The sequence below is a fragment of the Hetaerina americana genome, unplaced genomic scaffold (genome assembly GCF_022747635.1).
Source record: "Hetaerina americana unplaced genomic scaffold, ioHetAmer1.1.p SCAF_9, whole genome shotgun sequence".
Taxonomy (NCBI): Eukaryota; Metazoa; Arthropoda; class Insecta; order Odonata; family Calopterygidae; genus Hetaerina; species Hetaerina americana.
Genome location: NW_027287538.1, coordinates 3,783,987 through 3,799,196, shown reverse-complemented (window position 1 = coordinate 3,799,196; position 15,210 = coordinate 3,783,987). Strand labels below are relative to the sequence as shown.

The 15,210-nt window shown below is 43.8% G+C and overlaps 1 protein-coding gene across 1 annotated transcript in view; it reads left to right on the top strand.

Annotated features, from left to right (window-relative positions):
• Window positions 1-15,210, top strand: part of LOC139699000 (carboxylesterase 4A) — a 45,832-nt gene that overhangs the window by 12,758 nt on the left and 17,864 nt on the right. The window contains exons 5-7 of the mRNA XM_071597994.1: window positions 323-537; window positions 10,894-11,101; window positions 13,008-13,100. Of these exons, the coding sequence (XP_071454095.1) occupies window positions 323-537; window positions 10,894-11,101; window positions 13,008-13,100 (516 nt within the window). The remainder of the gene's footprint in view (window positions 1-322; window positions 538-10,893; window positions 11,102-13,007; window positions 13,101-15,210) is intronic.

Genomic DNA, 15,210 nt, shown 5'->3' with positions numbered 1-15,210 from the left:
GGTACCTCACCATCTACTGTGGATTTAACATTTAGCATACAAATTTTCGGGCACCAAAGAGGCTTGCCCTGGAGTTGATCCCGGGCCCTCCGGTCAGTAATTCAACGCTCTAACCCTGGACTAGATATATGTTTGATATTTTTAGTACCCTACAAGCCATCTCTAGGGTGTGTGGCAGGGGGTGATGGCACACCAACTACAGCTGCCTTTTCGTTAGGATACTAGTATTTACGGAGAATCCACTTGAAAGTATGCACACCCTAAGGCGAGTCTGGACGCAGCTTTTAATTCCCTCTCTCTCTCTCTCTCCCCCCGCAACGAGGAGGAGAAGGGCTCTTCCGGTCCGTGGTGGCCATGAGCGGGAGTTCTCTTTCCGCGTGGGCCACGGGTGCCGACCCCCAGGCATCGGCCCGGAGGCTCGCGAGGCAGCTCAGGTGCCCCGTGGGTGCCAACGACACCGCCCGCGCCGTCAGGTGTCTGCAGGAGGCGCCCGTGAGGGACCTCGTCGTCAACGGCGTCGGGACGGCTGCGGTGGCGGTAAGGCGTCGGCCCTACACCCCCTTTTACCCCCCCCCCTCATTCTCCCGGTTCGGGGGGGAAGGGGGAGGGCAGGCAGGGTTATAGCACAGGGTGGAGCCCAGATTCCTGGCCTAGCCGTGATAAATGAGTTTTAAATATTTCCGATTTCTATGCATGGCGTTGGCTGGATACGTTGACCTTCGGTGCGTCCAAATATTGCACTGCTGGGTGATTGGGTACTCACCTGCGCGCGCAGTAAAACTTCATATTGAATGTCTCGGCGCACCGTTACAGGTTAGCAACATTACACTTGAAAATTAGCTTTAGTTCATATTAATGTCGAGGCCGTTCTACGTGTTGGGAATATCCGAATATAGAGAGCTGGATTTGATTGGGATAAGTAGATGCATTTCATATAATCAATCGCTAAAAATATTTTTCCCAAATGTTTTACGAAAATTAGAGTATGTTTGTGAGAGGAAATGTGTCGGAAAATGCGGACAAATTTCCGTAATAAACTTAAATATCCTACAATATCATATCTCAAATTAATTGCACGACGCAGCGATAAGTATTTATTATAATTATGCGTCCACCACAGACCCACTTCCGGTTGCAGATGTTATTTAGTATGCGGATGCAAGAGTTTACTATCGTATTCATTCACGGTTTCATCGGGGTGTAATGTCAACAAGTCCGTAAAATTCAATTTATTCGCCAGAATACATTTCAGTCATTCGTATTAGTATTTTTTGTAATTTATAGTGCCCTGCAAGCCACCGCTGGAGTGTGTGGCGGGGGTGCATACACACCAGACCAATTTTGACCCGAATATTGTTACCCATACCACGGTCGGACAATGTTATTGCGATCCCTCATTTCGTTCGTAGGAAAAAATTGACATCTTAAATCTACCTGTTCTACACTTGATCTCTTTAATTTTAGTGACATTATCTCTCCTAGCGTAGTACGATGGGGGTAATAATGCATGTTCCACATCACTGCTAAAGAGATGTCCTTCCAATTTATACAAGAGCTTAAATCTGTTATTTAACCTTCGTCCTATTATATGATTCCCAGCCCAGCTCCTCTAATACTTTGGATACACTACTAAGTGTATCATAACAACTTTTTACAAATCTAGCTCCTTTAAAGTGCACGCGGTCCAATCCAACTTCATATAGGGTCCCATACGGTACTAGCAGCATACTATAGATAGTATTCTATAGATGAGGCCTAACCAGCGAAAGATAACATTTCTCTTTGTCGTTTTCATCACGTTCACATCAGAGTACTCCTCTAATGAATCCTAATTTTTTGTTAGCTTGTCCACATATTCCCCGTGTGTGTTTCACCCAGGAGAGGTCGTGAGAGAGGGTAGCGCCTTTTAGTACTTAATCGAGTCTACACATACCATTTCGGTGCTCCTGATTCACTAGGCGCTCGAGAGGGAATTTTCCTTTTTCGAAAAATATGCCTGCTGAAGTGAAATTATTCTCCAAAAAGATTTATATCAGTGATTATATTCTCTTACATTCAAAGTCCAAATAAACCGAACCAAAATATGCCAATAGTGTAGCTAATGGTCGAAATAGGTCCTCTGGTCAGCTTCAAGATTAAACAAGCGAGGGATTGAACGGGACGAGAACGAGCATCAATCTTCTGGACGGGTTGGAGATGACACCCCGCACCTCCTTTCGAAACGACCTCGACCAACGAAGGTCCTTGAGTGGACGGCGTACGTATGTCTTGGGACACAGATTCAGATAAACAGTGTCGGCCGAGGCATTCATCCGAATTAGTCGATTCTCATTAATAGATATTCATTAATTAATAAAACATTTTTGAAAAAATATAAAAGTCGTGATCCTTTTTGAGCAGACCTCGTACTTTGATATGAAGCGTAGCTATGTACGGCGCGGAAACATGGTCACTGAAGTAGGATGATAGAATTAGATTGGAGGCTTTTGATATGTGGGTATGGAGAAAAATGGAGAAGGTGAAATTGACCGAAAGGAAAACCAATGAGGAAGTACTTGGTGAGGTACTAGGTATGGTGGGCGAAGAGAGGGGTTTGTTGGGAGAAATCCTATGGAGGCAGGAAAAATGGTTGAAGGAAGTATTGATCGGTAGAGGGACGTTGAAGATTGTAATAGAGGGGAGAATGTTAGACAAACGAGGAAAGGAAAGGAACAGGATAGGGATGTTGGATGGGATGAAGGGAGGAAGAAAGTACTCAGAGATGAAGAGGGACTTGATGTAGAGTAGGTTGCTGGGTTGTCTTTTATTAGGAATAACAAAATATTTATTTTGGTAGTTGTCTCCATCCAAAACCAACCTTAACCGGTAGATAACTCAATGAAAAAATATGTTCGTGTATACATCAGGATAGGCAGGCTTTGTTTGCTATAGCAATCAGTGATGTGGGTGAGTGCATCCGATCACCAACGTTTGGTTCCTTGTCCATTGACGACGATTCTATTTTTTCCAATCGTCAAACTCGTCCGATCAAATCCCTGAGTAGTTTGGAATTGTGGTCCGGAACGGCGGCTTTTGTTTCGCCAACGAGAACGCGAAATGCGCGCTTTTTCGCCGAGGACGGCGACGGAATGTCAATTCCCCCTCTTCTCATTCTGGGTCGCCCAAGGCTTCCATTTCTTTGGACTGATTCTAGACTGCAGATTTAAATTAGTATAAAATATTTTTGGTTCGGTTAAGAGATTAATGCTTTGAAACTGTAAATATTTTGTGCTTTTTAAGCAATTCAACGAGGGGCGTTGGGCCATGCGCCTGTGCTCATACTTCGCAAGTCGAAAGGGGCCTGTGGCTCATTCATCGATTCGCGCAGAGGCGAGAGAGAGAGTCGCGACTGAGAATGTGCTCCTATTGGGGCACCCGGGGGACCACGCACGTGGACAACTACGACGCGAACGTTCTAACCAATGACCATGCTATCCATCCATGCTTTATCTATAAATGACCATGCTTCAATGCCATCCATCCATGTTTCATCTATGATGTAGTGTTGTTTTCAACCCACATTTTAAGCAGACTAGGATGACGAGGTCCATTAGTTTTTGTTTTCATTACTTTCTCGAGAGCTCAAGGTATCAAGATTCCGGAAGTATATCCGTCAGGACACTTGGACGGCCCCCCTTTAGAAGGTTCCCGCAGTCAAAGAAGCGGCGAACACCGCGGACATACTTCCTCGACGACTGGCGGCCAGTTGCGATTCAGTGAAATCTTTCCTCTGATCTCCGGTTCCTAGGCCTTTGAGAGTGAGGGAGGGAGAGAGATTTCTGCGATTTTGAAAGTATTCTAGGGAATGCCTATAAATACTTGCAACAGAAATTAATCCTCACTATGAATCATTGTAAAATCATGTGTGGATGGGTTTAAAAGGGAGAATTTACAATTTAGACACCGAAATACCCAAATTACATGTACCCATTTCCTTACTTACTCTGGAGGTCGGAGATGGCCAAAGTCGCAATTACTATACCGAACTTTAAGTCATAAATCTTTCTTTAGGGTTTAGGAATTTTATGACAATGTCACATTATTGCAAGTACAACATTTGAAAATTGAGAAAACGCTAAAGACAAATTCATTTAGCATCAATCAGCCGATTCTATAAACGAAGCCTCCTAGATTTCCAGACAAATGTAAAACATATTAATATTACTCATGCTGAGACTAAAATCAAATTGTTCTTAAAAATGATCCATTTTTGGCCAAAGAAAAGGGGAAAAGAATCACTCGTGCGATTTGACTCTATCTAGCAGACTCTATTCATGTAGCCGTCTCCATGGAGTCTAGGGAAGGGGGGGAGGTATTTACCACCTTCGCACTGCTCCACTTTCACACCCCCCACGCTTCTTTGTCCCGCCATTATGTAGGTGATTGTCCCAGGCCTTTCGGCCTACTTTGAGGTGAGATCTACCCTCGCAATTTTTTTAAGTTTAATTCAAATTGTACAACGTGTCGCACAAGTGTTGTATAGCATTAAGGTCGTCTAATGAATCTGCTGTGTCCTCGGGATCACAGATATCGCGGTGAATCACTGCATCGTCGGCAAATTAACGTATCTTACTAGTGACTACGGAGTCAATGTCGTTAATGTGAAGTGTATTCTTGCTCTATTCTGTCTGTCGTTTCTATAAACTGTGAATGACTTGGGAAATATTTCGCTGTCTGCGGTATCATCTGTCAACCAACTTTCAGTTCCTATAATTATATCTGATTCTGTGCTATGAATGAGGTGGTGAAATTCCGGTATCTTATTTTTTAAACTTCGGCAGTTAACTACTACTACGGAAATTATTTCTTCGTCTAGAACCTTCTTTGTGTTCGTTGCGGTCTGCTTTCTGGTGACGCTATTTATAAGTCTTTTGGGTGTCTTAATACACGATCGGTCCATATTCTGATAAGTGATTCTTTCTTTTGTCTCATTAGCACTGAACGTACTTCGAGAAATCTCTTTAGGCAACCTAGTATTGTGAGACCCACTAATTGACCTACACTTTATAATATCGTTATCAGGGAAATTTATCTTTAAATTCAAATTTACTCCACTACCTAACCTACGCATTTGCCTAAAAATATGTACAGTGCTCGAAGATCCAGTTGTAGTGCTGCTGTCGGCGCCTTTCTTGCACTCCCCTCCATATCCCGTGGGACCAAAAATATCACCGAGTGGCCCTCTGAGAAGAACTTGCAGAACTTTTACGAAGTGATGCTAGTTCTAATGACAATGTTTTAACTGGTGATGATTCGTGGGTATTCCAGTGGGTTAGGTCTCATTTATAGAATATTTTGCTAGTATGAATGAGATCCTCACGAAGTTGGATTAATTGCCGAATTGGATCGCGTGCAGCGTACAGGAGCTAGATTTGTAAAACGTTGTAATGATAAACTTAGTAGCGTATCCAAAATATTTGAGGAGCCAGGCTGGGAATCATTTGATGGTACGAAGGTTAAATTACAGATTGAGCATAAATTGGAAGGATGTCTCTGTATCAATGATGGCGTTGAAGATATATTATTACCATAATCGTACTACGGTTGCTGAGGTCATGTCAATAAAATTAGAGAGATTAAGTGTAGAACAAATAGATTTAAACTGCCATTTTTCCCAGGAACGAAATGAGGGATCAGAATAACATTGTCCGACCGCGTAAAGGGTAAAAATATTTGAGTCGAAGTCAGTCTGGTGTGTGTATTCACCCCCCGCCACAAACCCTTGTGGTGACTTGCAGGGTACTAAAAAAATTACATTTGAGATCCGTTTGGTTATAATCATCTGTTAACGTTAAGAGGAGATTGATGTCGGTCGTACATTTGTCTGCGCTTGTGACATTTTCCTTGTTGATACTTGTGTCTGACTCTCTCGTGTGCTCTCCCGCACCCTCGGATTCGCAATGGGTATAAATGTTGGCGTCGGAGGTTCCTTCTCATTGGAGGAATGGCGAATGGTGATAAGGAGAGCGTGGCCGGCCAGGGCCTCTTATCTCGGAGCGGATGTGACGAGCACTACCGCGAGGTCTCTGCCACTCGCCCGCAGACCGTTTGAATTTATTATTAGGTATTTCAAGTCTATGCGAGGTGAGATGGAAGGATAGCGTGGATTACTGGAGTGATAATTATTGAGTAATATACAGCGGCGGGGACGAGAGCCAACAAGGAGTTGCCATAATATTGATTACTGAAGATAGAGGAAGCGTATTCAACATACGAGAACTCGCTTGCTCGTAGAACAAGCAAAGGATAGAATTTTACTGCTGGAGATAAAAGCGGAACCGATGAACTTGGTCATTGTTCAGGCATACATGCCACCGACCAATCATATCGAGGAAGACGTCGATAGAATACACGATCAATTAGAGGACATAATCGCGTGTGTCCCCTATGGGAAACTTTGGATAGTGATGGGGGATTGGAATGCGACTGTAGGCGAAGGAAGGAATGGGTCTGAGATAGTGATTTAGGAACAAGAAATCACCATGGGTAGATACTAATAACGTGCTGTAGTAGGCGGAGGTTAATCATATCGAACCCTTGGCTTAGGCACCACAAAATACGCACTTATGAAAATGTCAGGGGATTCAGGAAGATATCAGTCAGACTATATTATGGTTACGTATTGATTTCGGAATAGCGTGATAAATATTCAGTTTCCTAGGAGAAGAATATGGGCTTGGAAAAAAATGCAGTGATGATGAAGTGCTGCGTCCGATTCATAAAGATAAAACAGGGAAGACGGTTTAGGAAATGGAATTTGGAAGCATTAACCGGAACGCCAAGAATGTCGGCAGACTTAAGGGAAACTAATGAGTGGGGAGAGGAAGCTGGAAACTATTGGAGTTGGCGTAAGGGCCATCAGCAAAGCGTCGAGAAATTGGTTTGTGAAAAAATACTGCAATGAGTGCCATAGCAAGTTATTTAATAGTTATGTTACAAGTAATGTGAGTGAAAATGAAAACAGCGTTGAAACGTCACGAAATAGCTTCGTAAACGTCCAGAACACATGCAAGCATAAGGTGATATACGGAGTGAAAATTATATCTTCAAGTTCCGTAGCGTCAAAAAAAAATATGGGATATTGAAAATATTTTGGTAAGTACAAAGGCAGACACAGTTGTTCGAATAGAAAGCTGGTTCGCGAAAGATACAGAAAATAGTGACGTTTTTTCAAAAAGGCATTTAGATCTACTGAAAGGGTAGCCTTGGTTGAAGAGTATTCATTGCAATAAATCAACAACTCAGTAGCCAACGTTATGAATCCGACGAAAATGACGTAGAAAGCGTTTGGTGCAACATAAAAGACTACAGATCTGTATAACGAGAGACGCTTATTCGTGTGCTCATTTTACAGACCCCCAGTATCTAATACATGTTCTGCATACGCCCAAAGACCAAATGTCAACCCTCGACAGCAAACAACAAGAGTAGCGAGGCAGCGGTGTACTTGTATTTATAATGGCTGGAGATATTAATCCACCGTGAATTAATTTTGACTCGTAAGGCGTAGGAAAACCTCCAAAAAAACGAGATTCGTGCAAAGAACTCCTCAATATATTCGCAGAGTACTCTTTGGAACAAGTCATGAATCGCCAACCAGGAGTCACGGCACACTTGATATCTTTGCGACGTCTACGCCTGAGAATATCACAAGCATCGAAACAATGGACGACGACCATAAAGCTATTCTTGTAGAGATAAAAACTTAAGTTCGCGAAAATAAACGAGGAAAAGCTTAGCGTATTATTAATTAAATTGGACAATTTTTAACGAACTTCGAGAAAATATCTGTAACGAATCGTGAGGATTGAAGATAAGAACCCAGACCGCGGATACGGTGAGCAGTTGGAAGTATTTCTTAAATATTGCACGCAAAGGAATGGAGTCGTTCGTTTCTCTCAAACTGAAATGCGCCGCAAGAAGCCGAGAAGGGACACTGGAGAAGACAGAACTAGGTTGAGAAAGCAAAGAAGGTGCGGTCAGATGTCAACAAGAGTTGAAGGAGCAGTGGCTTAGTTTGTTATGAATGCACCCAAACAGAAAATAAAAGATTGTCCGATTGACACAAAAGGCGTCGATCGCAAACACCCTACGCACCTTCAAAACTAAAATACAATGCGAACACGTCTCTTGAGGAAAATCCAAAGTCATTCTTGTCTTACGTCAGAGAAATATAGGGCAAACGTCCAACAGCACAATCTTTGAAAATGGAAAACGGTGACCTTATTACAGACAGCTTTGAAAAAGGTAAATATTTTAAACAAATTGTTTCCAAGGCGTCCAGAATACTAAAGGCATCAACGCATCAAACGAGCTTCCACAGCCACTCGATGAGCACAGAAGTGGCAGAACATGTCCAAGAAAGGAATATAACAGTAGCACCATAATATCAAAGCTCGCAAAGCGAATAGAAGAAATGTCTGCTAGAATATTGTAGGCATTAGCAGAAGAAATTGACCTGTATTTAGAAAATTTTTCCTAAGTCGCCAGAAGAAGGTTCAGTACCTCGGGAATGGAAGCTACAGGGTGCGTTCCAAAAGATATGGAATTATTATTAAAAGTATTTTATTGAACAGATTTGCACAAACTCTTAATAATCTTCAAAGTACTGGCCTTTGGCCACTACACATTTTTTCTAGCGACTCTACCATGACCGGTACACGCCCTGGAAGGTGTCTTCGTGGACCTCTCGCAAGGTCTTCGTCATGGCTGATTGAATTTCTTCTATGGGCGAAAAACGGGTTCCTTTCAGGACTGCCTTCATCCGAGGGTGCAAAAAGAAGTATTCTGGGGTGACATCAGGACTATAGTGGGGTGGGGCAGCTTTGGCACCTGGTGTTTGGCCAGGAACTCGCGGACACGTAGCGCGCTGTGGCAAGGCGCTTTATCGTGATGGAGTTTCCGGGTAGCGGAGATATCTTTTCCCGTCCTGATGACCATTTCAACGAGTAAAAATGCGAAACACAACAGTAGACGACAATTTCAGTTCATTGGCAACCATCTTGATACTCAACCGACGGTCAAAGTCGTCCAACGGTCAAATAAATTGTCGAACAAGAGCCACATTGTTGTCGGTTATGCTGGTTGACGGCCGCCCAGAGCGTTGTTCTTCGTGAACCTCTTCCCGGCCTTCCTTAAAGGCCTTTAACCACTTCGAAACTTTTATGTAGTACAGAGCCGAGTCCCAAAGTAAGCCTCGCGAATCATTTTGTTTGTCTCCTCATGAGATGTTTAGCGGAAAACTTAGTAATCGCGTAACATTGCTCGATCGAATACGTACCATTGTTGTCCGTGACACGGTCGGCGCGCAGAGGTTTACAATAACTGACGTCCTGCCGCTTCCACAGCTTGGAGAGCACTGAGACCGGTTTTGCGTTAAAGTTTAGCATCTTTCCACCTACTCCAAGTGGTTTGATCCCACTCAAACCAATAGGAGCGTTGCGGGAAATTCAATTTCATAACTTTTTGAATCCACCCTGTAGTTCACCCAGAAGTCCCACCTTGAAAGCTGGCAACAGTGACAAATCAATCAATTACAGGCCATCGTATCAATAGCATCGATTTGATGCAAAATATTAGAACGCATTATTGATATTAACCTAATGGGTTTTCTAAACTGCAGGAATATAATAAACCATAACCAGTACGGATTTAAGACGAGCGGATTTTGCGAAACCCTATTTTGTTTTTTTATTCAAGATATCCTTTAATCGGGCGAGAAGAATGCGTACACACGTGGACGCGGTACGTATATTTGGATTTCGGAAAACCTTCGATAAGGTCCCCCACAGTTAGTAACTGATACACAAACTCGAACGGTATTCGCTAAAACGCTACTGAAACATATCAATGAGAGAGTGATACATTGCGGTAGAGACTTCTTGTCAGATCGCTGAGAAAAAGAAGTCATCGATGAGTTGTGATCAACGGAGGTAGATGTAAGGGTTATCAGGAAAGTGTTCTGGGGCCGCTACTTTTCTAAATATACATTGACGATTGATACTTAAGTTCACGCCCTTAATAATTTAACAACCTTAAATTATTCGCAGACAACACAGTGGTACACGGTGAAATAAGGGCCCCAGAAGATTGCGGGCTACTCTCTAGCGATTTAGTGAGAATATCGGATTTGTACAAGGAATGTGGATTAGTACTTAACATAGACAATGCGAAGTTTTGAAATTTCGAGACAAAGGAAGTGGCGAACAGTGTTAACATGTGTTCGTCACTTTTTGAGGTCGAAGGACGTCCTGGACGTTCTGCGTCTTCAACATCTTCTCTACCCTCCCGAAACAACTTGTGCCACCCAGCCACACCCGATCTACTTATGCCGTTATCACCATTAGCTGCATTGAGCATTCCATGAGTCTATTTCCTGTTTTTTATTGGTTTACCGCAAAATTTGATAGCGTGGTGCTGTTCCAATAGCCGGTTCATGACGGAGCGTAAGGAGGTCACGTTATAGAGGTTTCGCAAAGGAACAAACCGTACTCCGCAAAGGCTGGGAGCCAACTGCCCACCTGCTTCCAGCCTTTCCTGAGTTTCTCCTCCCTCGAACCCAGCCAGAGAAACAGACGCCCATCCGTCCATCTATCGGATAAAAAAATAAATCATACAACGTTTGGGACAGACCTTGCACAGAGCGTGGCAATACCCCTTCAAAAAAGGAATTGATGTTGCCACACCCTGTGTTATTAGCCGTGAAGCAAGTAGTGTGAGATTCACGCATCAAGGTATGAAGGGTGGTTCCTGTAGTATATGTGTCACATTTGGTTTCCTTGTCGCCCGAAATGTGTGTTTTTGCAGTTCCACGCGGCATTCACATCCTTGAATAATTTATTTTTCGCACGTCAGGCGTCCCAGTTTGCGCCGGGCGATCCCCAAGGCGAGTTGGGCGAAATGTTTTCCTCGTCCGCTCCAGTCGTCGACGGGCCCACGGACCGGCGCTTCCTTCCCACAATCCTCGAGGAGACCCCGAGGAAGGGCCTGGAGGCTGGCACTCTGCCCAAAATCCCGCTGCTCACGGGGATCACGAAGGACGAGACTTCGAACCTATTCTCGGGTGAGTCGTGGGTCCTCAGCGGGAAACTGTCATCCGCCTTTGAGTGTGTGCTCATTGAACGATCCAGCCAAATCTATGAGATGAGAACTCCACGGCCGGCCCAGAACAAGTGGAAAGAACTCCAATGAACAACAGAAGCGATATAATCAGTCGTGGCGAGGAGGGGGTCTTCCGCCAAGATATGCGGGGAGAGATCCGATCCATCCCAGGGGTCCCGCCCTTAATAAATGCATGCAAGTACAAAGCACACCATCGGATTGGTAAAAGCGCCGAGTCGTTCTTTTTATTGATAGTCGTCTACCGGTTAGAGTAGGTTTTGGTTCGCCACAGACTGGCCATCGCTCCGCTTCTGAGCCTCTCCTAACATGGCGCTGTACTCTACACCCTTCTGACATCCCTGCAGCTTCAGCGATTTCTCGCACTTTAAGTCGGCGGTCCTTTATGGCCATTTTATGTACTTTGCAATAATTTCCGGGGTAGTGACACACTGTGGCCAACCACTAAGCGGATCATCATTTGGGCTGTCCCGACCAAACTCAAACTGGTTTATCCACCCGGAAATAGTTGATTATGAAGGAGCGGAGTCCCCTGTCAGAGTGTCCTGAAAGTCGACATGAATTTCTTTTCTTTGCTTTCATACCGTTCTTTACGAAGTATTTAGTTACAGCTCGAATCTCAACTTTTTCAATTTTCACAAATCACTACACTAAAACAACAACAACAGAGAGGCGTCCACCCCACCACAGATCTATTCCCAGAGCACTGACGCGTAATACGTATTTGCTCATAAAGAATTACCTATTACTACGCGGGAAACTCGTTACGCTAGGGCTGACATCTGGTGGTGATTCCGAGAGCCTATCAAACTGCCCCCGTCATATTTCTTGGACATCAAGTGGAGGGAGCAAGCGCATCTCTCTCCCTCGTGGTTTGAGTTAGGGGGTTGGACAAGCGCCGAGAGGGATGGTCCCGCCACTTCCCTCCAAATCAGCGTCGACACATGGACGTGTATTTTCGTAGCGACTTCGCAAATCCCAAAAGGAGAATACTCGCAGTGCCGACGTGACTCGCCGACTCACGACTTCTGTTGGCAATCACCCGACATTCCCACGAAACTGGTTGCGTGCTTTGACCGTGCGCTTATCCCTCGCGAGAATTAGTTTCCAGCTAATCAGTAAGTGCGCTGTTTTTTCCTGAGCTTGGGTACGGAGTAATAAATCTTAGCGTAAGAACCCGCCGACGCAACTAATTTTACCACGTTTGGGGTCCCATATTGCTGCCGACATTTTTTATTTATTTATCGACTTAATTGGGTGAGGTTGAGACTTTCTTTCACCTAACCCTTAGATATTACATACAACCAAACTCTAGATACAGGAAAATCCATCTAGGCGGGGATCAAACCCGCGACCTCTGGGTTGCCCCGGTGGCGGCGTCCTCGACTGCCAACCCAGAGGTTTTCTCGCGACGTTTTTTCATTTACTTTAAGGGGATTGTGATGTTGCGGTGGCTAACGTACTGGCTTCCCACCGAGAGAGCCCGGGTTAGAATCCTGGAGACGGCAGATGTTTTTCAGTTTTATCACCGATTCCTACTTGAGGTGCTTTGAGGAGAATACTTTGAGTGAGTACGCCGTCCGTCGGATGGGACTTTAAACTGTTTGACCCCTGGGCGACTTTCGTTAAAGAGTAGGCTAGTGCCGACGCCGGGTTTCTTCTCCACCCTTCCTCCTCCTTTCCTATTCATCCTCAATGGCGCAAATGACCTCAGCTGTCGGTCGCCTCACCTAAGAAATATTCTTTCTCATTTCATTCAAGTTCATCTGAATATTTGAAGATTTTGGCAGGAGAGTGTCTTCGTGCATATCACTTACTTCACTTCCTCACTCCTGTTCACTTTTTTGCAGACATACAGAAGTCCAACATACTGAAGAAAATGAAAGAGATTCCGGGATATTTAGACGACGTGTTCTTGCCGCAACTGGTGAAGAGTACGAAAGGTAAGCACAGCATTATGGATTTTTTCTGTAGTGGATTTTGCATTGAATTGGGACGAAAAAGAAGATCCCTTCTTGCTTGTAGCCTTTCAAAAGTACTTTTTTGAGAGATGGTTGAGGCCTATACTTTGTGGAAATCGATTTTTAAAGCACAAAAGAAGAATCAAAAAGGACTCTGCGTGTCTACAGGAAAGAATTTATTGCTGTCGAATAGTTTCGCTAGACATTTGTATCATCATCTGGACTTGTTTTCGTTTTTATGTTAAAGCCTTTGAGGACTTTCTTTTAATTATGATGGAGGCTTTCCCTGTATATTTTATGCGTCGCCTACACTGTTGTTCTATCATGTAGGAGGTATAAATTTCTCTCAGTGCTAATTTCTACTGTTTTTTTGTCATTAATTCATCTATTGTTGCTCTGTTGCACGCACGCACGCGCACACACAAAGGAGGCAGTACGCCTTGAGCTATATTGTTTGGAAGGCCTCTTTGTTTTCTTTAGCGAGTCAAAATGACCAATACAATTCAAAAGCCGTTTAGCGATAAGGTTTCAACTAGCAATAAAATTCAAAGCTGCTGTCATTCAACGGGAAATTTGTACTGTGCACTGCCCAAGTGATTCGTGAGTGTTGTGCATCAGCGGTGTTTTCAGTTTAAAATGTTCATATATTTCAAATATTTCATATCTTTTGTTTTCATCCTCCTGTTTGGACGATGTATTTTGAATTGTTTTAAAATTTATTTTGTTATTATGGGAACATTCTTCGTTTGTAAACATCTCAGGCTAAATTTCGGCCCAAATATATACACCCCGTCCCCTGCCCACACACTACACTTCCGACGTGGTGTATGGGCTGGTGCGATCTGATGAGCCATGGGGCGGCGCTGCTGGGAGCAACGATATCTGTGCTCCTGGTAGCGTCACCAATAGGACGACGGCTAGGAGCCATACAAATGGCAGTCCGCCAAAGGTAGATAATTTAGGGCTTTGGAAGGTGAGCTGAAAGGATAGTGGGAATTGATCGAGCGATAATTGTATGTAGAAATATAAAGTTGAAGGTGAGAGAGGCAGCGAGGATGGTAATTATATCAAAAAAAAAAAGGTAGGAAGAAGCGTAGTCAACATAGAACAAGTAACGGATAGAATATTACTAGTAGAGATAAAAGCAGAACCGACGAACTTGGTTATTATTCAGGTATACATGCCACCGAGCAACCATACGGAGGAAGTGATCGATAGGATATACGATCAATTAGAGGACGTATTCGCGTGTGTTCCTGCAGGGAAACATTTGATAGTGGTGGGGGATTGGAATGCGACGGTAGGCGAAGGAAGAGATGGTGACGAGGTCGGGGACTACGGTTTAGGCACGAGGAATGACCGCGGGGAGAAAGCAGTTGAGTTCTGCAGGAGACAGGGCTTAGTCATCACCAACACTTGGTTTAGACACCACAAAAGACGCAGGTATACTTGGAAAATGCCAGGTGACTCAGAAAGGTATCAGCTAGATTATATTCTGGTTAGACAGAGGTTTAGGAGCGGTGTGATAAATTACCAAGAAAAGAAAGAGAAATAAATGGAAGGATGTAAAAACAGCATTAGGCAAAATAAAGTACAAAGATTTAAACAATAAGCTATCAGCTAGATTATATTCTGGTTAGACACAGGTTTAGGCACAGTGTGATAAATTCGCACAGCTTCCCGGGAGCGGATGCGGACTCTGACCACAACGTCGAAACAATGAAGTGCAGCATCCGACTCAAAAAGATGAAACAGTAAAAACTAACCGTTGAAGAAAATGAAATATTGAAGCATTAATCGGAACTAAGGGAAAGGAATATCGGAACGCTATAGAGAAAATCACGAGGGAGGGAAGGGAATTGGGTACTCTGCAAGAGAGATGGGAACACATTAAAAAATGGATATCAAAAGCCGTAAAGGAGCAGTAAATATGAAAAGGACAAGAAAATCATGGATTACGGGCGAAATGATCACTAAGTTCGACGAGGGAAGGAAGTGGAAGAATGTAAATACAGTGTTAGGTAGAATAAGAATAAAGACTTAAAAAATAAGATAGACAAGCAGACCAGAAGAAGCACGGTGGAAGATGCAA